At 45.7% G+C, this 25,752-nt stretch overlaps 1 protein-coding gene across 1 annotated transcript; it reads left to right on the forward strand.

Moving 5' to 3' along the window:
* Nucleotides 1-2,962: 2,962 nt before the first annotated feature.
* DLST (dihydrolipoamide S-succinyltransferase) lies at nt 2,963-25,706 on the forward strand. Its single transcript, NM_001260749.1, is given in 15 exon segments — nt 2,963-3,073; nt 3,666-3,699; nt 6,646-6,694; nt 10,404-10,459; nt 10,581-10,655; nt 11,182-11,237; nt 12,651-12,762; nt 14,565-14,717; nt 15,078-15,154; nt 16,044-16,141; nt 20,453-20,583; nt 22,017-22,090; nt 22,381-22,464; nt 23,153-23,320; nt 24,280-25,706. Coding segments are annotated over 15 exon segments (1,365 nt in total). The 5' UTR covers nt 2,963-3,010; the 3' UTR covers nt 24,415-25,706.
* The last annotated feature ends 46 nt before the right edge of the window (nt 25,707-25,752 follow it).

Raw genomic sequence — 25,752 nt, forward strand, 5'->3', positions numbered from 1 at the left:
TGTTAGCCAGGATTGTCTTGATCTCTTGACCTCGTGGTCCGCCCGCCTTGGCCTCCCAAAGGGCTGGGATTACAGGCATGAGCCACCGCGCCCGGCCTAAAGCCTCTACACCTTCTATAAGAATCTGAAAAATTGTTAAAGACTGTGAAAGCCTGTAATCCCAGACCTTTGGGAGGCCAAGGCGGGCGGATCATGAGGTCAAGATATGGAGACCATCCCAGCCAACATGGTGAAACCCCGTCTCTACTAAAAATACAGAAATTAGCTGGGCATGGTAGCACGTGCCTGTAGTCCCAGCTACTCGGGAGGCTGGGGCAGGAGAATTACTTGAACCCGGGTGGCGGAGTTTGCAGTGAGCCGAGACGAGATCACACCACTGCACTCCAGCCTGGGCAGCTGAGCAAGACTCCGTCTCAAAAAAAAAAAAAAAAAAAAAAAAAAAAGACTGTGAAAGAACTGAGTAGCTATCTAAAAAAGCATTAACAGCAATGCGGGCAAGAAATTGCCGTAGCCCCTGACTACTATTCTTGGATTCTTCAGCTGTGTCCACCAGTGCTGTATAAACATGGAAGTATTTAGTCATTTCACAAATATTTATTGAGTACCTACAGAGTCCCAGGAACTCTGGTGTCCCAGGTGTTGTGTTTGGAGGATTCAGGAAAAGAGAGAGTCGTCTCTTTCCACCTGCTGCTCTATGCAGCATGGGAGACAGACAGGCAAACAGGCCATAATAATACAATGCAATGTAGAGACCCAGACACAGGGCCTTGAAAGCATAGAAAATTTATCCGTTAACTCTGCCAGAGGGGTTAGGAAGGAATTCAGAAGGAGATTCAAAGGATGACTAGGAGTCCCTAGGCAAATAGGAGGAGGGAACAACCCATGCAAAGAGCTCAGTGAGGCTATGGCCAGTAGTGTGGTTTGACTAAAGCTCACAATCTGTGAGAATGTGGGGAGAGAATCAGAACATAATCAGAAGCCTGATTACCAGGTGCCTGGTCAAGTTGAGGAGTTTGTACTTTATCCTCAGTGCAATATCCTTGTGCAATTCTCTTGCCTCAGCCTCCTGAGTAGCTGGGATTACAGGCATTCGCTACCACACCCAGCTAATTTTGGCATTTTTAGTAGAGACGGGGTTTCACCATGTTGGCCAGGCAGGTCTCGAACTCCTGATCTCAAGTGATCCACCTGCCTCAGCCTCCCAAAGTGCTGGGATTACAGGTGTGAGCCACCGCACCAGGCTCAGAAGGATCTTTGACACAGATATAAAGGATGATGGGCTAGAGAAAGCGAGAGTGGAGGCTTAGAACTGCTTAGGGAGCTTTTCAAATAATTCAGGTGAAAGCTACTGAGGAGTCGATTGTGAGTAGCAGCAGGGCAGAGCTGTTTTCTCTATTTCTAGTTAGGACTTTGGCCCATCCTTCCAGAATTCTAGTGGCAGTGCTTTCAGGGTTCAGGTGAGTGAAGGCACTGTAAAGGTCCTGATGGAGTTTGAGGCAACATAGTGAGATCCTCTCTCAATTTATATTAAAACAAATTAATTAGAAAAATAAAGGTCCTGAGGACCAGGCAAAATGCCTCCGATAAAGAAACCATCATGAACAGGCACCAAGTGGTTAATTTTTTCATTCGTACATTTATGTGTTACTAATTCAGCCAGGGGTTTAAAGAGCATCTTTTTTTATTAGGAAGTGAGCCTTAAAGGTGAATACTCATGCTATGTGCTTTCACTTCAAGTCAGCGGGAAGAATGGCACTCTTAGTGTGGGGAGGTTACCCTGGCATGGTGGCACCTGTAGTCCCAGCTACTCCAGAGGCTGAGGCAGAGGGATCGCTTGAGCCCAGTGTGTCAAGGCTCCAGTGAACTATGACCTGTTTTCTTTCTTTTTTTTTTTTTTTTTGAGACGGAGTCTTGCTCTGTCACCCAGGCTGGAGTGCAGTGGCCGGATCTCAGCTCACTGCAAGCTCCGCCTCCCGGGTTTACGCCGTTCTCCTGCCTCAGCCTCCCGAGTAGCTGGGACTACAGGCGCCCGCCACCTCGCCCGGCTAGTTTTTTTGTATTTTTTAGTAGAGACGGGGTTTCACCGTGTTAGCCGGGATCGTCTCTCGATCTCCTGGCCTCGTGATCCGCCCGTCTCGGCGTCCCAAAGTGCTGGGATTACAGGCTTGAGCCACCGCGCCCGGCCGACCTGTTTTCTTTAAAAAAAAAAAAAAAAAAAAAAAAAAAAAAAGCTGGGAGTTTATATTCTAAGGATAGGGTGACAAACGAACAACTTCCAAAATGCGCAAGATGTATGGGGAACAATTAGTTTGGCTGGAATTTGCGTAGGGGGAAAATCAGAAGCTGTTGAGAAGTAAGGCTATAGTTGGTGAAGATATGTGGCTCGTAAAAAGGCAATGGGAGCCCTTTAGAAATTCCTGGGATTCTGTTTCTTTGACTCGGGGTTAGGAAGACAGGGAAGTAACAAGTGCTTTTTTGTGTTTTTGTTTTTTTTAATAGTTAAGGAACCTGAGGCTGGAGGTGGGGGGCAATGTCATCTGCCCAAGGCCACACAAGTGTAAGATCAGGCATGCATGTCTGCCAAGGTTTCAATTCAAAGTCCGTGCCCCTCTTTCGCTCTCTTCCCAAGGTACAGCGGAGGAACAGCGCGGTGCCATTGGGTCCCGAAAGAGAAGGGCGCCAAAGTCAGAGCCAGTTCTGTGGAAGGGTAGAGGGAGGCCTGACCCCGGGGGCAATCTGGTGGCGGGACAGTCGTAGACACCTTCAGGAGAACCAGCTCAGGGTGACAGGCAGTGCAGAGGGCCCCGAGAGCGCCTTAGGGTTGCCTGCTCCAGAGAGCAGAACTCCTGGGCTGCCGCGCCGGCGACTGGGCACAGCCGTGCGCCCACCCCCTGCCAGTGGTTCGCTCCGAACACCCCTCGTCGGGCGGCGGGTACTGCGGCCCGCCCCACTTCCGGTTGTTGCCGGGCCCTATATCCGGTGTCCGCCCGCCCTCGGCTCCGCCGCCGCGATGCTGTCGCGGTCCCGCTGTGTGTCCCGGGCATTCAGCCGCTCGCTCTCTGCCTTCCAGAAGGTACGGTCTGGCCGAGCCGGGGCCTCGACGGGTGAGGAGTCTGTTGGCGGGCGGACAGGAGGCCTGGAAGGCAGGGGCGCGGCGCGCCGGCCAGACCGGGCACCAAGGGCACTGGGACGCGGAGGCCGCGCGGGCTGGGCGGCCGGGGGCCGTGGTTGCCCACGGGACCGTTTTGCGGAGCCCAGTGGCCCCCTGCCTTCTTCAGGCAGCCCGCGGGAAACGTTTCCTGCTGTACCCCACCCTCCGCGCTGGAGCTGGGGAGCCGCGCCCGTCCAGTTACTAGACTCAGAGTTAGGGAGGAGGCGCGGCGGAGTCCTCTGGCGGGATTCGGCGCCCGTCTCTTCTTGCTCTGCTAAAATCAGTGGGTATTAGTGAGTCCCGGTGGGAAGTTGAGATAGTTTGGCAGGCCCAGCGTGTTGATTGGGACTGCCAGCACGGTGTGTTACATTCACCTTTGGAGTTACGAGATTCACCTGTCACCACCACTGGTACAGCTTTGAGCGTGTACTTAGAAGAAAAAGCTGGGTGTTCTTTTTTTTTTTTTTTTTTTTTCCATCTTGGGTGACGTCGATAATGTCTTCTTTCTCAACAGGGGAACTGCCCTCTAGGGAGACGTTCCCTGCCTGGTAAGTTCTGCCCTTGCCGTCACCTAAAATGCTCTGCTCCTGGACAGAGCAGTATGTGAGGAACTCGGGGGTGCCTGTGTTTCTCATAATACCTAAAGACAGTTCGGTTCAGAGAGTAGTGAGACACAGTGCTACATAATCATGAGCTATCGTTTATTCATTTAGCTCGTAGTTGTTGAGTTTCTACTGTGTCAGGCAATGTGCTAGACACTAGGGATACAGGAGTGGATACAGAAGTGTACAGTTCTTGCCCTCGTGGAGCTCCTTGGCTAGTTGGATAGTGTCAATTGCTAAACAAGCGAACAAAGGCAAATTTTTGTAACTGCTGAGAAGGAAACATGTGAGGGTGGACAGAAGAGCCCAGAAATTTCTGAGGTGACTTAAAAGTTATGGCCATGGCCGGGCGCGGTGGCTCACGCCTGTAGTACCAGCACTCTGGGAGGCCGAGGCGGGCGGATCACGAGGTCAGGAGATCGAGACATCTTGGCTTACACGGTGAAACCCCATCTCTACTAAAAAATACAAAAAATTAGCCCGGCATTGTGGTGGGCGCCTGTAGTCCCAGCTCCTCGGGAGGCTGAGGCAGGAGAATGGTGTGAACCCCGGGGGGGCGGAGCTTGCAGTGAACCGAGATCGCACCATTGCGCTCCAGCCTGGGCGACAGGATACTCTGTCTTAAAAAAAAAAAAAAAAAGTTATGGCCAGCAGGATGTGACGGAGCTAACCCAGTGAAGCCCAGGAGAAAGAGAATGGCATGTACAAAGACCCTGAGGAAGAAAAGAGGTTGGCAGAACTTAAGAACTGGAAAAAAGGTGATTTGGCCAGAGTATTTTGGTTAACGGAGAGAGTGGCATGAGATAGAAGATGGTATAGAGACTTGAAGGAGTTTAGATTTTATCCCACTAGTTAAAAAAAAAAGTGTCATCCATAGCTTATTTTCTGTTACATGCCTAGCCTAAGTATTTGTTGAATGAGTTGATATTGTGGGCTTTCTTTGTGCCAAGCATTTATATGACTGCTTTCTGTGAATTTTGTAATCATCACAAAACAGTAAAAAGTATTTTTTCTATTTTACAAATGCATAACCCAAGACAAGAGAGCTTAAAAGCCTTGGCCATGGTCACACACCCAGCTGTTGATTCAGCCAGGTCTACCTGACCCAGCCTGAACTCTTAACCCACCATGCTCTCATTTACTCATAGACTCAACAGATTATTTATTGAGTGTTTACTATATGCCAGCCACTGTTCTGGGTAACAGGGATACAGATGGACTCTAGCCTCGAGATTTTATGGGCTAGCTGGAGAGAGAGAGCAGGTATACAGTTATGCTCCGACAAGGGCATAATTAAATTGTGGTTACTACGAGAGAGGAATAAAGGGTTTGATGAAAGGGTGGAATGATGTAGCCCAGCTTGGGAAGGTTGGAAATGTCAGTAAAGGCTTCCCTGAAGAAGTGACATTTAACTGAGACCTGAATATAAAAGAGCCAAGAAAATGTATTCCAGGCAAAGGGAATTGCTTGTGCAAAGGTTTTCAGACAGGAAAGGACTTGACCAGTGATAGACATGGGAAGAAGCCTGTCTGGCAGGAAAGATAGAGTGGGCTGGACGGTACAGGATCATGTAAAGTGTGTGGACTTTATCCTGAGTTATGAGAACATAAGGCACCTAGCACAATGTCAGCTTGTAGTGGACTCTCAATAACAAATGTATTTTTCAAGTGGGAACCCTGAACAATGTAAGTGAACATTTTCTCCACTTTATAGGTGGGCAGGACAATGGAAAGAACCTTGCATTTGGGGATTTGCATTTGGGCTCAGGGATTCACTTTAGGCTACTCACTTAACCTCCAGAAGCCCTGCTTATATGAAATGGGAATGATGGCAGATAGTCGTTCCACTTCAGAGAGTTGTGAGACTGTAAAATCAAAGTGAAGTCATTATGGGAAAGCTTTTTATAAACCCTAAAGCGCTGTACAAATGAAATGTGCTGTAGGATGAACTCTGAATTAGACTCCAGGTTTCCAAAATCAATGTGGGGCACCAGCTATTCTAGTTCAAGAACATACCATGCTTAGAATTTGCACTGCATAGTCATTGGCTGCTGGACATAGAGGTGACTGGCTTACCTGTGTTGGGATGTTTGTGAGAGCTAGCTCTCATTTGGTGTCTCTTGAGCCTATGGTTCAGAAAGAATTGTTAATCTGAAAGAAAAAAGACATAAGAAAGAATTCAGAAGAGGCAGCTGTAGTTACTAGTCATCAGTTGGGGAAATGCAGTTGACTCTGATAAGGACAGCTGGTGGGCAGAAAGGGGCTTTCACCTTGTTGAGAGTGACCAGGGCGGAAGACTTCAGAATGGCATGGGAAGTCAATACACTGAAAGATGGGGACATGATTTTCTCAGCCCTAGGACAAGCTGGAGACCCTGAACCTAAAGTAGCCAAATCTTTACCACTAGGGTTCGGGTGATAAGATTTCCAACCCAGGCTTTTCAAACCCGGACCAAATATCCTCCTTGCTTCTCAAATTGGGTTATGTATAGTCACAGTATAAGCCATCCCCTGTCTTTTCTCAGGCTTCAGTTGTATTTGGAGACTTGGCGAGAGACATTTTATTATGAAAACATACAGGAATAATGAAAAGTTCTGACTTTTTAAGGAAAATGAGATTATATAATCACTTTGGGCTGTGCCATCAAATTTTTTCTCTTTCCTCCCCGGCCAAACACATTCCCACTCAATCTCACATACCCAGTTGCTCTCTGCCACTAAGGCTACTTTGGAAAAGTTTGAGAAGCAGGACTCTATGATAAAGATTATATCTGTTGCCGTTGATATAACGGCTCTGTCTCAGGGTTGGGGGTGAGCAGACCTCTTTTCCATTCCCAGCATGTATCCTTTGTGAGATAAGCGTTGTTGGTTAAGAGTTATTTTGTTTCTTGCAGGGGTCTCCTTATGCCAGGGACCAGGTTACCCTAACAGCAGGAAGGTTGTGTAAGTATCATTGGGGAGTACAGACATGTGGCCACGGGTTATTTATTAAGACATAAAGTTCTAAATTTGACCATCTGAATTCTTCACTGGCCTCCAGACCTAGAAATTGAGGTGATTATGTTGAGTCCTTAGACTAACCTCGATGTTCACTTTTCCCATGTGATGTTCCTTGAGCATTAGCTCCATGTCAGGTGTTGAACTAGGAGTGTGCCCGCTCTCCACAGGTGTTTAGATTGTAATGAAAGTTAAGTTGGAACCCTCTTTCTATGGGATATAGAAGGGTGCTCCTAGACACTCTATTTGGATGTAAGTGCAGCTGAAAGGCTCAAGGTTACATTTATTGTGGAGATTGAGAGCATCCTCTCAGTAGCATAGTTACTCATTTTTAAAAACAGTAAAAGCTTAAAACTGGTTGAGTCCTGGGACTGACTAGTTTGGAGGGAATGCTGTTGCTGCCTAATGCAGAGTTTGGAGAAAGGCCACCCATGTGTGTTTCAGATTAACTTCTGCGTATGAATGTTGCTTAAATGCTGCTTTGCATTCCAAATGTTTCCGTGGTGATGCTAAGAGAATGCTCCCTACTTATCTGTTCAACAGCTGTCAGGTTGCTTTCTCTACAGGGAGAATCCTCAAAGTGAAGGGGTCAGTGGATGAGCTGCTTACTGTACATCACAATGAGAGTTGTTGTTGTTTGTTTTGAGACAGGATCTTGCTCTGCCACTTTGGCTGGAGTGCAGTAGCCTGATCTTGGCTCACTGCATCCTCAGCCTCCTGGGCTCAAGAGATCCTTTCACCTCAGCCTCCTGAGTAGCTGAGACTACAGGCACGTGCCACCATGCCCGGCTGATTTTTGTATGTTTTGTAGAGGTGGGATTGTTTTGCCATGATACCCGGGCTGGTGTCAAACTCCTGGGCTCAAGCAATCCATCCACTTGCTTTAGCCTCCCAAAGTGGAGGATATAGGCGTGAGCTGCGGTGCCTGGCTGGTTTTTTTAAATTGAGTAAATGTTGCACTCAGTACTAGAAATATGAATTCCTGTGTTATTTTGGAGGGCAATTTGATAGTTATAAGTCTTTGAATGTGTGTACCTTTTTTTCTTTTTTTTTTTTTTTTTTGAGACGGAGTCTTGCTCTATCGCCCAGGCTGGAGTGCAGTGGTGCGATCTCGGCTCACTGCAGCCTCTGCCTCTCGGATTCCAGCAATTCTCCTGCCTCAGCCTCCTGGGTAGCTGGGATTACAGGTGCACGCCACCACACCTGGCTAATTTTTGTATTTTTACTAGAGATGGGGTTTCACCATGTTGTCCAGGCCGATCTCTAACTCCTGACATCAGGTGATCCGCCCTCCTCAGCCTCCCAAAGTGCTGGGATTACAGGCGTGAGCCATGGCCTGGCCTGTGTGTACCTTTTCGTCTAGCAGTTCCATCTCTAGGAATCTATACTAAAGAACTGGTATAACCAGATTTATCTCAAAATGGCAAAGAGCAAGGGATTGGCTAAACTGTAGCACGTTCAGATGTTCACACTATGAAAAGTGGGAAAAAGCAGGTTACAAAATGATTTCATTTTCTACTGTGTGGTATGATCCCATTGTAAGTATTCTTTTTGCTATTTATAATATCCTGCAGTGAACATCTAGTTATTTAGATATTCAAAATGTATTACTCATCTGCAATTAAATGAAAATTGGGACAATCATGAATCTCTACCATAAATACACTAAATATTTGAAAGTAAATAATGAGGAAAAAGTAAACTGTGTGTGGGATCACCCCTGATCATGTCACTCTATTCCAGTATCTTTGTGTGTGTTGTGCCTTTTCTGTGAATAAGGTACCCACTTTATTTAAGAAATCTTTTATTGTAAAACAATTTTTGGTTTTATGTTTTTACTTAATAGTATTATATTTACATGGTTAAAAATTCAAAAAGTAAAAAGGGTGTCCATGAGAAGACTTTTTTATCCTTGTCCTCTAGCCCCCCCGAATGCCTCTTGGTAGTGGTGGCCACCGCTCTGGGTTCCTGGATGACTTGCAGAGCAGTCTCTGCACTTGCATGTTGCCTGTTAGTTCTTGCCTGTAGGCATGTACTTTACATGGTTACAAACTATATGAAGAACATTTTGTATTCTGTAGTTTTTAAATATCTTCATTTTTTTCTTGGTTATACATAGACCTTACAGTTATTTTGACGTTATAAAAGTAAAAATACCTAAAGGCAACTTAAATCTATTTTACTTTTCTATTATAAAAATGCTTGTTGTAGAATATTCAAACAATCCTGAAGTGTAAAAAGTTAAAGTCCCCATCAATCCAAATCTTTCTCCCAAATGGTGTAAGTGTGCAACACATAACCAGAGATACCGTGTATGTCTATATCTCTCACCCCTCAGAGGTAACCACTGTTAATGGCTTTGTGCATACAGGGTGAGTTCATTCTCCAGTTTCTGTTATTACTGTAAAGGCCATATTTGTAAATGCCTTGGTCTTTGAGGTTCATTTTGAACGAGTCCAGAATGTATTGATGTGCTGCTTTCTAGCAGGAGAACCGAGTAGGAGATACCATATGGAGTTTGTGTGTGGTTTTTTTGTTTTGGGGTTTTTGTTTTGTTTTTTTTGGCATAACACCTTGTTTTACTTCCGAGTTAGTCTTGTTAATCTTGCTGCCTTATCTGATCTGAATCTGTTATCTTGAGGGCAGAAATTCCATTATACCTTGCACAATGGCTTGTACCCTGGGCAAGCCATATATCTATTCTGGATTTAGTTAAGAAAGAGACCTGGCTGGACATGGTGACTCACTCTCGTAATCCCAGCGCTTTGGGCAGGATCTTGGAGACCCATCTGGGCAATGAAGTCCGTAGTCTACAAAGAGTAATTTAAAAAAATTAGCTGGGTGGCATGTGCCTGTAGTCCCAGTTACTTGGGAGGCAGAGGTGGGAGGATCCCTTAAGTCCAGGAGTTCGAGGTTACAGTGAACTATTATCATGCCACTGTACTGCAGCCTGGGTGACAGAGCAAGTCTCTGTCTCTTAAAAAACAAAAAACCGGCCGGGCGCGGTGGCTCAAGCCTGTAATCCCAGCACTTTGGGAGGCCGAGGCGGGCGGATCACAAGGTCAGGAGATCGAGACCACAGTGAAACCCCGTCTCTACTAAAAATACAAAAAATTAGCCGGGCGCGGTGGCGGGCGCCTGTAGTCCCAGCTACTCAGGAGGCTGAGGCAGGAGAATGGCGGGAACCCGGGAGGCGGAGCTTGCAGTGAGCCGAGATCGCGCCACTGCACTCCAGCCTGGGCAACAGCGTGAGACTCCGTCTCAAAAAAAAAAAAAAAAAAAAAAAAAAACCAAATCAAGATTCTAGGTCCTTTCAGTCTACAAAGGACCAAGGTGCTTATTTTTTCTTTAAAGAACCAAATGTAAGTCTGTTTTGTGAGAGCCAGCATTGCATTGCAACACAGGGGCCTGGGCGTACTTGGGGAGCTCACCGTCTAAGGTACCTGGGTCATTAGGCTCTACTCCAGACCTGCTGAGTCAGAATCCCTGGGGGAGAGGCCTAGACATGTGAACTTTGAAAAGGTTCCTCCCCAAGTGACACTGATGTACACCCCTGGTCAGGAGTCACTGTTTAAGGGAAAGGTGACCCATGGGGCCTTAACTAAAGTGTGAGTGGTTCACCTGCTAAAGGAGTTAACGTGTGTTTCTTTTATAGCATTAACAACAACAGTGTCTTCAGTGTTCGCTTCTTCAGAACTACAGCTGTATGCAGTAAGTACCTGCCTTCTTGGGAATGGAATTTTATGGGAAGAGCAACAAGTGATTGAGTTTAATTAAAGAAAAATAATGAAAAATGAACTACTTGTGATTTTCTTTTTTGCATTTTTCCTAGAGGATGACTTGGTTACAGTCAAAACCCCAGCATTTGCAGAATCTGTCACAGAGGGAGATGTCAGGTGGGAGAAAGGTAAGATTTAGTTTCCTCTCTTCTTGTTTTTCTTTTTGTTTTTGGTTTTTTTTTTTTTTTTTTTTTTTTTGGAGACAGAGTCTCACTCTGTTCCCAGCCTGGAGTGCAGTGGTATGATCTCGGCTCACTGCAGCCTCCACCTCCCAGGTTCAAGTGATTCTCTTGCCTCAGCCTCCTGAGTAGCTGGGATTACAGGTGCCCACCACCACGCATGGCCAAGTTTTTTGTATTTTTAGTAGAGATGGGGTTTCACCATGTTGGTCAGGCTGGTCTCAAACTCCTGACCTCAGGTGATCTGCCCGCCTTGGCCTGCCACAAAGTGTTGGCGTGAGCCACTGTGCCTGGCTCCTCTCACTTCTTAAGTTTAAGTGCTTTCTAAAATTCTCCCCTCCGCCAAGGATAGTTGTAGAATTTATAGCTCTGCCCTTTTCTTTACATATGTACTTTCCGCTGGCCCTGTAGGAAACGGTTCTTGTAACATACTGGAGGCTCCCCGCTAACAGGTAGCCTTTGATTGTCTTTTCAGCTGTTGGAGACACCGTTGCAGAAGATGAAGTGGTTTGTGAGATTGAAACTGACAAGGTAGGCTTATCTTATATTACCAGTTTTTCATGGGCTTCCCTTAGTTAACCTAATGAAACAGGGACTTAACCGTTGTTTAGAGATAATTTTTAACTAGCTCTAACCTCAGTTGTAAAATTATTGGATTTGTTCAATTTAAAAAAAAACTTTTTACATTTAACTTCCTTTTTTTTTTTTTTTTTTTTTTGAGACGGAGTCGTGCTCTGTCGCCCAGGCTGGAGTGCAGTGGCCGGATCTCAGCTCACTGCAAGCTCTGCCTCCCGAGTCTATGCCATTCTCCTGCCTCAGCCTCCTGAGTAGCTGGGACTACAGGCGCCCGCCACCTTGCCCGGCTAGTTTTTTTTTGTATTTTTTTGGTAGAGACGGGGTTTCACCGTGTTAGCCAGGCTGGTCTCGATCTCCTGACCTCGTGATCCGCCCGTCTCGGCCTCCCAAAGTGCTGGGATTACAGGCTTGAGCCACCGCGCCCGGCCAACTTCCTTTTTTTTTTTTTTTTCTGAGACGGAGTCTTGCTCTGTTGCCCAGACTGGAGTGCAGTGGCCTGATTTCAGCTCACTGCAACCTCCACCTCCCGGGTTCAAGCGATTCTCCTGCCTCAGCCTCCCTAGTAGCTGGGATTATAGGCGCATGCCACCACACCTGGCTAATTTTTGTACTTCTTATAGAGACAGGGTTTCGCCAGGCTGGTCTCAAACTCCTGACCTCAGGTGATCTGCCTGCCTCTGCCTCCCAAAGTGTTGGGATTACAGGCGTGAGCCACCGCACCTGACCTGCATTTAACTTTAAATTGTTTGCTGTGTGTGTACTATGTACTTCATTTAGTAGCTTTAGTCTTGTAGTGTGTGGTGATGGGGTGAGGAGGGTAAGTAAGCTGTTTCCAGTTTTTCCTGTATCACTTGGAAACCTATTAACTGAATATTGCCTGAATGTTTCTGAGAAAGGACAGAAAGGGTGAATCTTCACAATAGCGTTGACTTGTCATCACCTTTGCTCTGAAATTGTGGCCTTAGGTGTTTGTGTGCAGGGCCTTATATATTGTGTTACCACTCTTGTGACTCATTGGAGGTTTTTGTTGTTGTTGTTGTTTTGAGACGGCGTTTCGCTCTGTCACCCAGGCTGGAGTATAATGGTGCGATACTGGCTTCACCTGCCAGGTTCAAACGATTTTCCTGCCTCAGCCTCCCAAGTAGCTGGGATTACATTTTTGTAGTTTTTAGTAGAGATAGGGTTTCACCATGTTGGCCAGGCTGGTCTTGAACTCCTGACCTCAAGTGATCCACCTGCCTTGGCCTCCCAGTGTACTGGGACTACAGGCATGAACCACCGTGCCCGGCTTCGTTGGATATTCTATACAGCTAATTTTCTAATGCTGGATAAACATTTGGACTTCCTCCATCTGTCTTCCTCTTCCAGACATCTGTGCAGGTTCCATCACCAGCAAATGGCGTGATTGAAGCTCTTTTGGTACCTGATGGGGGAAAAGTCGAAGGAGGCACTCCGCTTTTCACACTCAGGAAAACTGGTGGTAAAGAAGTTCTCCTGGTGCTCAAGGTCTCCAGTGTTCCCTCTTGGGATTGGGACTGAGCATAATGTGCTAATTCCCTGATATGTCAAAGACTCTGTCATTCCAGCTGCCCTTAGTTGAGGGAATAAGGGGTAAATTTATATATAGTGTGAACTTTAAATGTCAAATTCTAGAAGAAAAGTTTATTTTTAAAAAAATAAACCTCATACTCTGTTCTTTCCATGGGTGTTTCTTAGCAGGAGCTGAGAAACTGAACCTTTTCTTATAGATACACAGATTGAGCATACCTAATCTGAAAACTCAAAATCTGAAATGCTCCAAAACTGAAAATCCAAAATCTGAAATGCTCCAAAACTGAAAATCCAAAATCTGAAATGCTCCACAACTGAAAATCCAAAATCTAAAATGCTCCACAACTGAAAATCCAAAATCTAAAATGCTCCACAACTGAAAATCCAAAATCTGAAATGCTTCAGAACTTTCTGAGCACTGACGTAATGCTCAAAGGAAATGCTCGTTGTCTATTATGGGGAATTCAGTGTTGTTTCTTATCACATCTATTCTCTCATATCTCTAGGAAGGGTTGGTATTTCTTTTGGGAAGAAATGAGAAACAATTTGTACTAGACCTGATAGGATTAGAGATTAATAACTGTTTATCTGACTCTTAGTGAAATTTTATAACCACTAAAATGTCTATTTCTTTTTCCTAAGCGAGAATCATACTCGTAGACCAACGAGTCACAAATGTCTATTTCTTTTTCATTGTTACACTAATAATGCAGATCGACCACATGATTGAGGTTAATCAGGCAAGACCAGAAGCTCAGAGTAGAAAACATGTATGGTAGAAGGCTAGGAAATAAGGGTAGTCCTCCTGTTGCAGAAGTTTGTCTTAGCACTAACCCTGGATGTAATATCCAGATGGGTGAAAAATAGAAACAAACATTTCATTTAAAGTTGTGAGATTATTACTTGGCCACCTCAGTGATTTATGAGTCATCCTGGATGAAGCGCTTTTTTAAGCCTAAGTCAGCCCTCGATGAATTTTTTTTTTTTAATTTTTTTTTTTTTTTTTTTTTGAGATGGAGTCTTGCTCTGTTGCCCAGGCAGGAGTGCAGTGGCCTGATCTTGACTCACTGCAACATCTGCCTCCAGAGTTCAAGTGATCCTCTTGCCTCAGCCTGTTGAGTAGCTGGGACTACAGGTGCGTGCCACCATGCACAGCTAATTTTTGTATTAGTAGGGACGGGGTTTCACCATGTTGGCCAGGATGGTTTTGATCTGTTGACCTCGTGATCCGCCTGCCTTGGCCTCCCAAAGTGCTGGGATTACAGACGTGAGCAACTGCACCCAGCCTATTTTTTAGTAGTATTCTTGCATATATAATGTTAGAATAGAGGATGGAGAGTATCAGTAATTAGAAATACGTTTATGTATGCATTTCAATATTTTAAATTGCCTAGACTTTTTTTTTTCTCTTGGAAGTTTACATTTTCTTGGGCTTGGTAGGTGCTTTGAAAGTACTTGCTGAATTTATTCAGTAGAAACCTGTGAAATCGAGGAGGGAGCTAAATTGAGCCAGTTATCTGATGGACATTCAGGGACCCTGAGGAATAGAGAATAGTGCCTTATGTCATTGTGTGTGTGTCTCATAGTGCCTTGCATATTGCCAATACCCAGTAGACATTTGTTACTTGATTGGAGCTAGAGTTTTTGCCACTAAATTTGGCTTAGTAGCTGTGATTTGGTTGCTTTCCATTTCAGATAGTGCCAGTGGCATCTACTTTTCTTGTTTTTCAGCTGCTCCTGCTAAGGCCAAACCGGCCGAAGCTCCTGCTGCTGCAGCCCCAAAGGCAGAACCTACAGCAGTGCCAGTTCCTCCCCCTGCAGCACCCATACCCACTCAGATGCCACCAGTGCCCTCACCCTCACAACCTTCTTCTAGCAAACCTGGTAGGCTTCCAACTCCCACGTGTCATGTGGGGGAACATCTCGTCTAATATGTTGCCTCAGGGTAAACTCTAAGACTAATCATGGTTCTGAACAGGCCAGGTTGACTGCCTTGTAGAAAGAATTCTCGACTTTGTATCTGAAGTTCTGTTTTGCATCTCAGCTTTCTGTTACTAGCTGTGTGTCTTTAGGCTAGTCACTTAATTTATCTGAACGGATTATTCATCTGTGAAGTTGGAGTGATACTAATACACCTCAGAATATCTTGAAGGTTAAGTAACAGGACATATGAAAGCACTGGCACAAACTCAGTAGATGTTTCTTTCTTTGTCTGATGCCACTTTATCCTCTCTTCATTTTCAGTGTCTGCAGTGAAACCCACTGCTGCCCCACCACTAGCTGAGCCAGGAGCTGGCAAAGGTCTGCGTTCAGAACATCGGGTAAGCCTCTGCGGACCACTTCCAGGAAAGAGGCAGGGGGCAGTGTTGAGATTAGTGGAGTATGGGTGTGGTGGTGCCTACCTTTGAATGGCTGGCAGCTCATTCCCTCAACCTTGACAAAGGGAGTTTAGAATATAACTTCTTCATAGTCACATCACCATCAAATGATAGAACTAGAACCCGAGGTCTTCTGAACACTTGTTCAGTGGCTTTCCTGCTATATTATGCTCAGTGAAAGCCTTGGGTAAGTTAAATATTTGTAGGGGATGGTAGCTTAGTAACTCACCCCCTTCCTCCCACGATGTCACACACTTCAGAGAGGTGGTTTAGTGAGCTCTATTCCTATACTTCCGGGATACTTAGCTGTAGCTAAGGGATAATACTCAGTAGCAATAGCTGTCAGGTGCAGACATAAAACCTCAAGGAAGTATGGTCAAGAGTGTGGTTCTTCTGCCTGAGAATACTTCCTAAAAATATGATAGCCTCAAAAGTTTGTTGCTTATGAGGTTCCGTTCCACAAATAGCTATTGTCATGCAAGTCTTTAGCAATAGAAAGTGCCCTTTTTCTTATGATTCTTATGTTGGCTAGACTACACTACACTACATTCTTTCATAAATTGGTTTTGGTTTTTAAATCACCGTTTCTGAGCCTTCATTCTTGGTCAAGCTTCAGGCACATCTGAGTGAGTAGTTTTGGCCTGTGTTTGCATGTTTTTGCTTGGAGGAGAAAGGGCCACTACAGGAAAGGGAAGCCTGGAGCTCTTGTTTTACTTAGGTACTATAGCCCTTGGCCATCCACTCGTGGCAGGCCATGTTCTTTCTGACTACACGGGGAATGCTTGACCCAGAGAGATCAGATTATCAATGCTTGTTCCACTCTCGCTTTCAGGAGAAAATGAACAGGATGCGGCAGCGCATTGCTCAGCGTCTGAAGGAGGCCCAGAATACATGTGCAATGCTGACAACTTTTAATGAGATTGACATGAGGTAGTGTTTCTAGCCCCTGTTATCCCCTAGGCCCTTTTTTCTTAGAGAACACTCGAACTTGCCCCTGTCCTTATCTCCTTATCTAGTGCTGATTCTAAAACTTAACTTGTCAGGGAAGAGGTATTTCTTTGCTTTGTTTATTGTTTTTTTTGTTGTTGTTTTGTTTTTTGAGACGGAGTCTCACTGTCTCCCAGGCTAGAGTGCAGTGGGGCGATCTCGTCTCACTGCAAGCTCCACCTCCCAGGTTCACGCCATTGTCTGGGTTCACGCCATTGTCCTGCCTCAGCCTCCTGAGTAGCTGGGACTACAGGCGCCTGCCACCACGCTCGGCTAATTTTTTGTATTTTTTTAGTAGAGATGGGGTTTCACCATGTTAGCCAGGATGGTCTCGATCTCCTAACCTCGTGATCCATCCGCCTCAGCCTCCCAAAGTGCTGGGATTACTGTCGTGAGCCACTGCGCCCGGCCTGTTTATTGTTAACTTTCACAGAGCGACCCACTGGCTTCTTCTCTAATTGGCTTTCCTGATACTATGCCTGCCTTCTCCATGACCTTAACCTTAGCCTTGGCTAGGTGTAGTGGTTCACACCTATAATCCTGGCACTTTGGGAGGCCGAGGCAGGCAGATTGCTTGAGTCCAGGAGTTCAAGACCAGCTGGGTAACAAGGTGAAACCCCACCTCGACAAAAAATACAAAAATTAGCCAAGTGTGGTGGTGCACACCTGTAGCCCCAGCTACTTGGGGGGCTGAGATGGGAGGATCGTTTGAGCCCAGGAGGTTGAGGGTACAGTGAGCTGAGATCATGTCACTGCACCCCAGCCTGGGTGACAGACTGAGACACCCTGTCTCAAGAAAAACCCAACAACTTAGCATTTTAGACTTTTAAACCTGAATCTTGCGATTTCTGATAAATGAGAGTAGTCATAGTTGTACACTCTGACTAGTGTCAGGTTGCCAAACAGAGATGGGACAACCAGGCCAACGTGGTTTATGCAAAGGTCTCCCACTCGGGATGGAGAAGCCGTGACAGCATGCCGAGAGCCTGGGCACCACATCCTACTTCTTTTACACAGGGGTTGCTCCTTACATGTTTTCCTAAGTGATTCAGAATCGGGTAGATGAAAAGGCAAAGATAGGCTAGGCTTGTCTTTCATTTTACCCAGCTTTGATAGTAAAATGGAAAACAAGTTGTGTTTTTAACTAACCTTAGAATGTTAACCAAAGGTACTAATTCACTGGGTATGCCCATTTCTGTAGTGAGCTAATTGTTGACTCACCTGTTTTCTTCAAGATTTTGATGTGTTCAGGTATCAGCACTGTCAGGAAGAGAAATTTGACAAACATGTTTTGAGTGTGTACTGTGTACAGAGTACTGTACTGTGGAATTCAGTGGGGTTATAGACTGGGCGCCATGGCTCGTGCCTGTAATCCCAGAGCTTTGGGAGGACAAGGAAGGAGGATCGCTTGAGCTTAGGAGTTGGAAACCACCCTGGGCAACATAGCGAGACTGTCTCTACATAAAATTTAAAAATTAGCCAAGTGAGGGCTGGGTGCAGTGGCTCGCACTTGTAATCCCAACACTTTGGGAGGCTGAGGTGGTTGGATCACATGAGGCCAGGCCAGGAGTTCGAGACCAGCCTGGCCAACATGGTGAAACTCTGCCTCTAGTAAAAATACAGAAATTACCCAGGCATGGTGGCGCGTGCCTATAATCCCAGCTAATGGGAAGGCTGAGGCACGAGAATTGCTTGAACCCAGGAGGAGGTTGCAGTGGCAGAGATTGTGCCACTGCACTCCAGCCTGGGCAACAGAATGAGACTCTATCTCAAAAAAAATAAAATAAAATCAGGTACGGTGGTGTGGACCTATAGTCTCAGCTACTTGGGAGGCTCAAGTGATCCTCCTGCCTCAGCCTCCCAAATGACTGGGACCACTGGGAACACAGGCATGTGCCACCAGGCTTGGCCAATTTTTTTAGTTTTTGTAGAGACAAGGTCTTGCTGTGTTGCCCAGGCTGGTCTCCTGAACTTCTAGGGTCAGGCCATCCTCCTGCCTTGGTCTCCCACTGGAATTATAGGCATGAACCACCAGGCCTGGCCAGAAAAGAATTTTTAAACAGGTCTTCAAGAATGGCTAGCATTTTGTCAGCCTTGTGGAGAAAGGTCATTCCAGACGATGTTAACAGTGTAGACCATGAGATGGGAAAGTAGAAGACACATTTGAGAAATTGTCAAAAATCATTTCTGTTGTGAGGATTATGTATAGCAAAGAATGGTAAAGAAGGTTGGATCCTTACTTGAGAATGTTTTGAATGCCAGGGTAGGAGTTTATATTTAAGTCAGGAAGCAAATCAAGTCTCAGGTCATCTCTTTGTTTCTTTTTGTCCTGAGGGTTTAGTCTGCATATCTACTTTTCATTAGAGAAATTTGCTTTTCTTTGGGAAGGCTTTGAAAATAGGGAGAAGGGAAGCTTTCTTGGTAGTGTGCTGTGGTATTGTTTAGAGTAGGGCTCTGCGACCTGTTTTACTGGATGTCATCCATTCTATTGGGAAACTTTCTGAAGAGACTGGATGACATTCAAGCCAAAGATTTCTCTCTTGTTCACAGGATGTAGGGGAAGGACCTTGACTAATGAATCACAAAGGCTGCAGCTTATGTTTCAGTGCATTAGGGCCAAATTGTACACAAATTGAATTGGACTTTGAAATTCTACCCAATTTCTTAAGACAAAACATGTAAATATTTGTGTCCCTGAAAGATGCAGTTGGCCCAACAGCTTTGATTGGAAAGTAAGCATAATAGCTGGATCTCCTTTCAGCAGCTAATCAAGGTGTCACTTAACAATGGCTTGCAGTCTTGCTGCAGCCTAATTTGGTTTAGATCGAGTGCCCTTTGGGTCTTGTGCTGATCAGCTAACCCATAAGGGACCTTTCTGAGACCTTCTCCCTTTCCCTGTTGTCCCAGCCTTTGCCTCCAAGGGCAGAGCTCTGAAATAGAAACTACTTAATGACCAGACAATGACATTTGGGCAGGTTTGAGAGCAGAGATGTTTATCACATCTCTTTCCCTCTTCTGCAGCTCTTGTGTCTTGGGAACCAGTAATGTCTTTAGGGTGGTAATCCTAGCACTAAATAAGGTTAGAATCAGGAAAACAAGCATTTTAAACCCAATCAGTCCCCCTTGGAAAAACTTCCTTTTTCAAAAACAAAAGATTTGAAGGGGGCTGTTAAAATTGTACCACATCTTACCTTTCATGCTAATGTCTAATTAGGCCATTAGAGGGAGAAAGGGAGAACCGAGCATTTGGCCCTGAGATAAAGTTAAATTCAATTTTCATCATAGAACTGCATTATTACATTCCGATAAATACTGAGGTTTCTGCAGCAAAGTGATGGGAAAGCCATTTCCCACTAACTCTGCAATGTGTCTTTGAAAAAAACCAGTCCCAAGAGAATAAAGGCTGTTCATGTTGTAAAGGCTTTTCAGAAGACTTGCTGCTTCATCTGAAGGGGAGCAGCCTAAACCACAGGTAGCCACTTTTCTGAATACCAAGAAATCACAGCCATTAAACTAATCTTAAGGGCAAGAGCTATGTCTTAATTAGCTTTGTATCTTGGTGCCTGGCCCTGACCCTCACATGTAGTAGGTGTTATTGCCTGTTTGAAAGAATAAGTGGATGGAACTGCTAACTCTGGAAAGATGAAGAATGAATATGACTTTCTATGAGTCTGAAAGAACACTGGGTTATACCCTTCTGTGCATAGTCATGACTGCTTTTTCCCACATGGAGCCTCATGTACCTGTGAAGTGTTTATTTTAGTCTCCACTAATCAAGAGATACGAGGAGTATCACATGGGAGTTATACTCAGATTTAGTGGGGTTTTTTTTTTTTTTTTTTGTATTCTAACAATAAATAAGAATATTGCTTATTTTGTAGATTTTGTTTATACTTTAAAACAATTTTTTTTTTCAAGATGGATAGCTCAGTTATTCAGGGGAAGGATGTTGGTGTGCTGTGTGATCTCTTGTTCATATGATGTGTCACTGAAATCTGACTTCTAGACCATGAAGGAGCGCTATAAAGAGCTTAACCCACCTTAAAGACAGATTGGGCCTGATTCCTTTATATTTCTTTGTAAAAGAACAGAGTTACTGTGTTAACCTCAGGTAGACTATTTCAAAACTTGAACTAAGGTAATGGTCCAGAGTGAGGGAAAAGCTCTCACCTGATTGTGTATATGGAGTGAGAAACCTGTGTGAAAGTCAAAATACAGGCTTTGTGGTCAGTTTGTTTTGTAATGTTTTCACAGTAACATCCAGGAGATGAGGGCTCGGCACAAAGAGGCTTTTTTGAAGAAACATAACCTCAAACTAGGCTTCATGTCGGCATTTGTGAAGGCCTCAGCCTTTGCCTTGCAGGAACAGCCTGTTGTAAATGCAGGTGAGTTGCTTGTGGCCAGAATCAGAGAGGTCCTGGAAGGTAGGTGTATGAGCACAGACCTGCTCCCACATGCAGAGGATCAACAGACCAAGGCTTTTTATTTGCTACCTGTAGAAATATGGGTATCTTCCCCAGGGATTTCTTGGTTCACTTCCTTGAAGCAGCATCATGATTACTTTCTCCCCACCAGCTGGGCAGAACAGTTTCTCTTCCCAGTGTACTGCTTGGCAGCTGCTCAGGCAGCAAGCAGTTGTGGGATAGCCCAGTTCTCCAGGCTGTCTCCTATCAAGGTGGAAGCTCGTGTTCTGGCTTCCTCCCCTTCCCCAGCTCCACAGGCCCTGTTACCTTGGGGCCTGACTTCCACACTTGGTGTAGGCTCCTGGCTGACCATCTATCTCAGGTCGATGGGCCTCACTGGGAGCTTGGGCTTGGCCTCTCTTTGATGGACTTGGTGCTCATTTTCTTTCCTTTTTACTCACTTATGTCATTGTAGTGTGGACCTAACAAGCACTTTGCTTTCCTGTTGACACACTTCTCTGTTCCTTGGGAGATTGGAGAGGGGGCAGTGATACTTTTGCCATCCTCAGCAATGTCAGGGGCCCTAAAGGTCTAGAAGCAGAAGCCCTAGTCCCTCCTGTTGAATAGTGTGCTCTAAGGAGGTAGAAGGCCAACTTTGTTTTGCCCATATGTATACCTCTTCTTGTTTTTCCCATTCTTCTTATGCCTCCCTGACTGACTGTCTTTTTCAGTGGCCCCCTTCTGCTTGCCCACACATGTAGGCGGCTCTCAAAAGTTCTCATGGCCTCTTTTTTCATGTTACATGCTTCCTCCGGATGTCTTATCTAACAATACAACGTGGACTTTCTGTGGAAATGATTCCCAAGCCTTTATTTTCCCATTAGTGCTAGGTGTACATTTTCAGATGCTGGTTTGCCATCTCTCAAGGTAGCATATTTCAAAGCCAGATCACCCCGCTTACTCTTGGATCTCCCCTCTTACTCTTGTTGAGAGTCGGAAGCAGAGAATGTGTAGCATCTCTGTACCCCCTTTTCCTTTCCGAATTTGCCCTTTTTTGGAACATTTGTTAACGTTAGTCATTCTCTGCAAAGGCAGAGCTTGAATAGAGCTACTTAACGAGAATTTAGTGCATACCTATCCTATGTAAGCCAGTGTGTTGAGCCCTTCTAGGGCTGCCAAAGAAATGGATGCTCCTCTGCCCAGGCGCAGTCAGGGGACTTGGGAGATACTATGCTTGGTTGGGATGGAGTAAGTGGAATGCCAGCTGCCTTGCATAATGCAATGGTGTTCATGGTGGTTGGTCCGCCCACACTGTATCAAGCTCTGCAGATTTTTACTCTGTTAATGCAGATATTACCTCATTAGCCTTGGCCTGCCTGGGGAGTTGTGTGTAACATGTATTTTCTCTCTCATAGTGATTGACGATACAACCAAAGAGGTGGTGTATAGGGATTATATTGACATCAGTGTTGCAGTGGCCACCCCACGGGTATGTTGGGGCAGGAGATGGGGAGCGCTGGTCTTAGACCCTCACCTTATCTGTGTGAAGAAGGAGATCACACAAGAGAAATCATTTCTTTAATTCTGTGTTTTTAGGAAGGAGTTAGTAACTTTTTTTCTTTAAACCATGCCACATTCTTTTATCTTAAGACTTTCTGTTAATCACATTGAGTAATGAAGGTATTCTAGGGAGGGGATACCACTGGTTGAATCAAGGGAATTGTAACTATAAAAGGTAATGTTAATTTGCAACTGAAAACAGCTCTTCACCCTCTTCAGGGTCTGGTGGTTCCAGTCATCAGGAATGTGGAAGCTATGAATTATGCAGATATTGAACGGACCATCACTGAACTGGGAGAGAAGGTAAAGTAGAAAGATGTATACAAGCTGCTGAGCAGGCGAGGGAAAAGAGCCTTCGGAAGGCTGGGCTCGCCAGCGAGCAGTGCTCATGGAACGTCAAGTGCATAGCCCCTGAGAAAAGCAGTGGCCCATGAGAGCTAAGTATTTTATCTATCTGGTGGAGTTCACCGCGCTCTGGTAACTGAAATCTCATCAGATGAGACCTGCTAGAAAAGATCTTCTTTGAAGTCTTCAGCTTTATGAAGTTGTGCCTTTTCTCTGGTGGAGCCCTGGTCATAGACACCTCAGCCGGACAACTGTCACACGGAGGCTGGCGCTTGTGCCATCAATCTCATGATACAAGCTTTCTGGACTTCCTTTGCTTTTTTGTTTTTAGAGGCAGGGTCTCGCTGTGTTGCCCAGGCTGGAGTAGAGTGGTAGAGTCATAGCTTACTGCAGCCTTGCACTCCTGGGCTCAAGCGATTCTCCTGCCCCAGCTTCCTGAGTAGCTGGGACTACAGGTGTGCACCACCATGCCTAGCTAATAAAGTTTTTTGTAGAGGTGGGGTCTCACTGTGTTGCCCAGGTTGACCTTGAACTGGCCTCAAGCAGTCCTCCTGCCTCAGCCTCCCAAAGTGCTGGGATTATGGACTGACTTTAGATGAAGGAAGCTGGGTTGGCTTAATATTTCAATGACGAAATCTGTTTTTAGGCCCGAAAGAATGAACTTGCCATTGAAGATATGGATGGCGGTACCTTCACCATTAGCAATGGAGGCGTTTTTGGCTCGCTCTTTGGAACACCCATTATCAACCCCCCTCAGTCTGCCATCCTGGGGATGCATGGCATCTTTGACAGGCCAGTGGCTGTAGGAGGCAAGGTAGGAACTCCCTTCTAAGGTCCTAGTGGCTAGGTCTTGATGAAGGGGAAATCCAACTAAATGCTAATTGCAAAACATTAACTATAATTCTAGGCCTAAGTTCCATTTCTTAGTTTCTAATAGCTAAGGCACTGATTATCAAATTGTGGTCTGGATCAACATCATCTGGGACCTTGTTAGAGATGCATATTCTTAGACCCCATCCCAGACTTAAAGAAGAAGTGCAGATGATCCTGATGCATATTCAAGTTTGAGAACCACTGAGCTGAGAAGGCTTGTTTGCTTCTATGGAGTGGGGGATATAGTTGGAGACATGGTCCCTTGCCCCTGGGAAACAGATGACATTTATGCATGTCAGTCTATGAGCTGGCAAGTTGTATGATAAAGCTTGGAAGTTTCCCAGGAGTTCAGAGAATTAAGTATTAAAGGGGCTTGAGCTGGCCCTTAGAAGATATGTTGATATCAAAAGCTTTCTGGGAACTCCTGTGTTTAGAATCTTTTTGGGTTACTGACTCCTGTGTGAAACCAAAATCCGTAGATCTTCCTGGAAAATGCCCACACACCCAACTACACATACAATTCCAGAATTTGTAGACCCCAGCTTAATTTTTTTTTTTTTTTTTAAATTCTAACACCAGAGAAGCAAGTACAGGCAGCCAGAACTGAAGGGAAGACTTTCCTCGTAGGCAGCAGATGCATTAGAGGGCAGAGTATGTTTTTAAAAAATAAAAGACAGTTGTGAGAGGACAGTTTTCTTGGCAAACTTTGTTTCTGAGTGGGGAAGCTTTGCACTGAGGGTAAGGCCTGGTCTTTGAAAATACTGTAAATATGCAGAGGCAACATCAATAGGAAAGGCTCTGGAAATAGGAACTTTCTTATGGGCCGTGCTAAATCTCCTCCTTCAGCAAGGCTGGCTGTGGCTTGCTGGGGACAAACCTCTTGACCTTTCCTCTCTGTAGGTGGAGGTGCGGCCCATGATGTATGTGGCACTGACCTACGACCACCGGCTGATTGACGGCAGAGAGGCTGTGACTTTCCTCCGCAAAATCAAGGCAGCGGTAGAGGATCCCAGAGTCCTCCTCCTGGATCTTTAGGAGGAACCCACACACCCTATAAATTGATCATGCAGGAACTGAAAATCAGTCTTCTCCCTGTCCCGTCATGGGTCCCGGGTTAGCCTGGTGACAGGCAGGCACATGCTGTTGGCCTCAAGCAAGGAAGCAGAGCACTATGTAACCAGCAGTCACAGGTCTTTTCTTGGTGTTCCTGCCAGGCTCTCTCCCTCTCTGCACCTGTCTCATACCCTCGAATATCTTAATTCCTTAGGCTTGAGAGAGAGCGCCTTAATGGATGCTCATCCATATTCCTGCCTTTCTTCCATCAACCCTCCGCAGAGATGATTTTGCTTCTCCCTAGTGCTGGTATACTATAGAGAACCCCCCGGGGACCATGTTATCAAGTTCCTATCTTTTGAAAGTTTGTTCTGCAGAGATGTTTAGGAGGATGCTGTGCCTCCCAAGCTCAGAGCAGCCTCTGTCCTGGCTGTTCACATTCTCCCTTGATTCCACTTGTGTGGAGGGATTGAACACAGGCAAAGAGGTGCTGCTTTGCTTCTTCAGTGGCACCTTCATTCTCCGTTGTCATTGACTTCAAGATGCCTCTTCTACCTCTTCCAGGAAGCACAGGCCAGGGGATCTGGGCGTGTGAGTGGGAGGAGAGGGCAGAGGTCCCCTGAGGTCACGTGTTGTAGTCACCATAGGAGAGCCCGCGCCGACGCTCTCCATCATAGGCTTACACCAGGAAGACTCGTCTTGGCACAATCTCACACAGCTGGGGCTGTAGCAACCCTTTCCAAACCCTTTCCTGGTTGCTGGGCCTCATTCTAGCACCTTGTTCTTAGAGCAGATTCTAGCACATCATGGCAGTGGGACCGAGCATGGTCCCGAGGAAGGGCCGTAGCCTGGTAGAGACTAGGGAGGGGAGGTCTCCTCTAGACTGACTCAGATTGACTTGAGCTTTTCAATTAAGTTGCTTTAAGCACGTGGGCTGAGGAGGCAGTTCTTATTCCTTCCTGCGTTATAGTGGGGCCTTGTCTCTTCCTCTGCAGGACACAGATCTGGAGGACATGGACTGGGGTAGGAAACCACCCTGAGGGTGTTAGTACATAGTAGTGAAATGGATGAGGTCATTTCTAAGGTGTGTTGCCCGTGGATCTGGGCACAATCATTGGAATTCCTTGGAGCATGGTTAAAGGCAAATGAAAGCTACTGGGATTCATGGCTTTGTATCCAACCGCATCCAGGCCTGAGGCTGCTGACATTTGACACCAGGGCCAGTAGAGAGTGCCCTTTTGTATCTTGAGCCAAGAAGTGAGGCCTGGGGGTGGGGGAGGGGGGAAGGGGTGGGAGCCAATACTGAGTGCCTGCAGCATC

The sequence above is a fragment of the Macaca mulatta genome, chromosome 7 (genome assembly GCF_049350105.2).
Source record: "Macaca mulatta isolate MMU2019108-1 chromosome 7, T2T-MMU8v2.0, whole genome shotgun sequence".
In the NCBI taxonomy this organism is placed as follows: Eukaryota; Metazoa; Chordata; class Mammalia; order Primates; family Cercopithecidae; genus Macaca; species Macaca mulatta.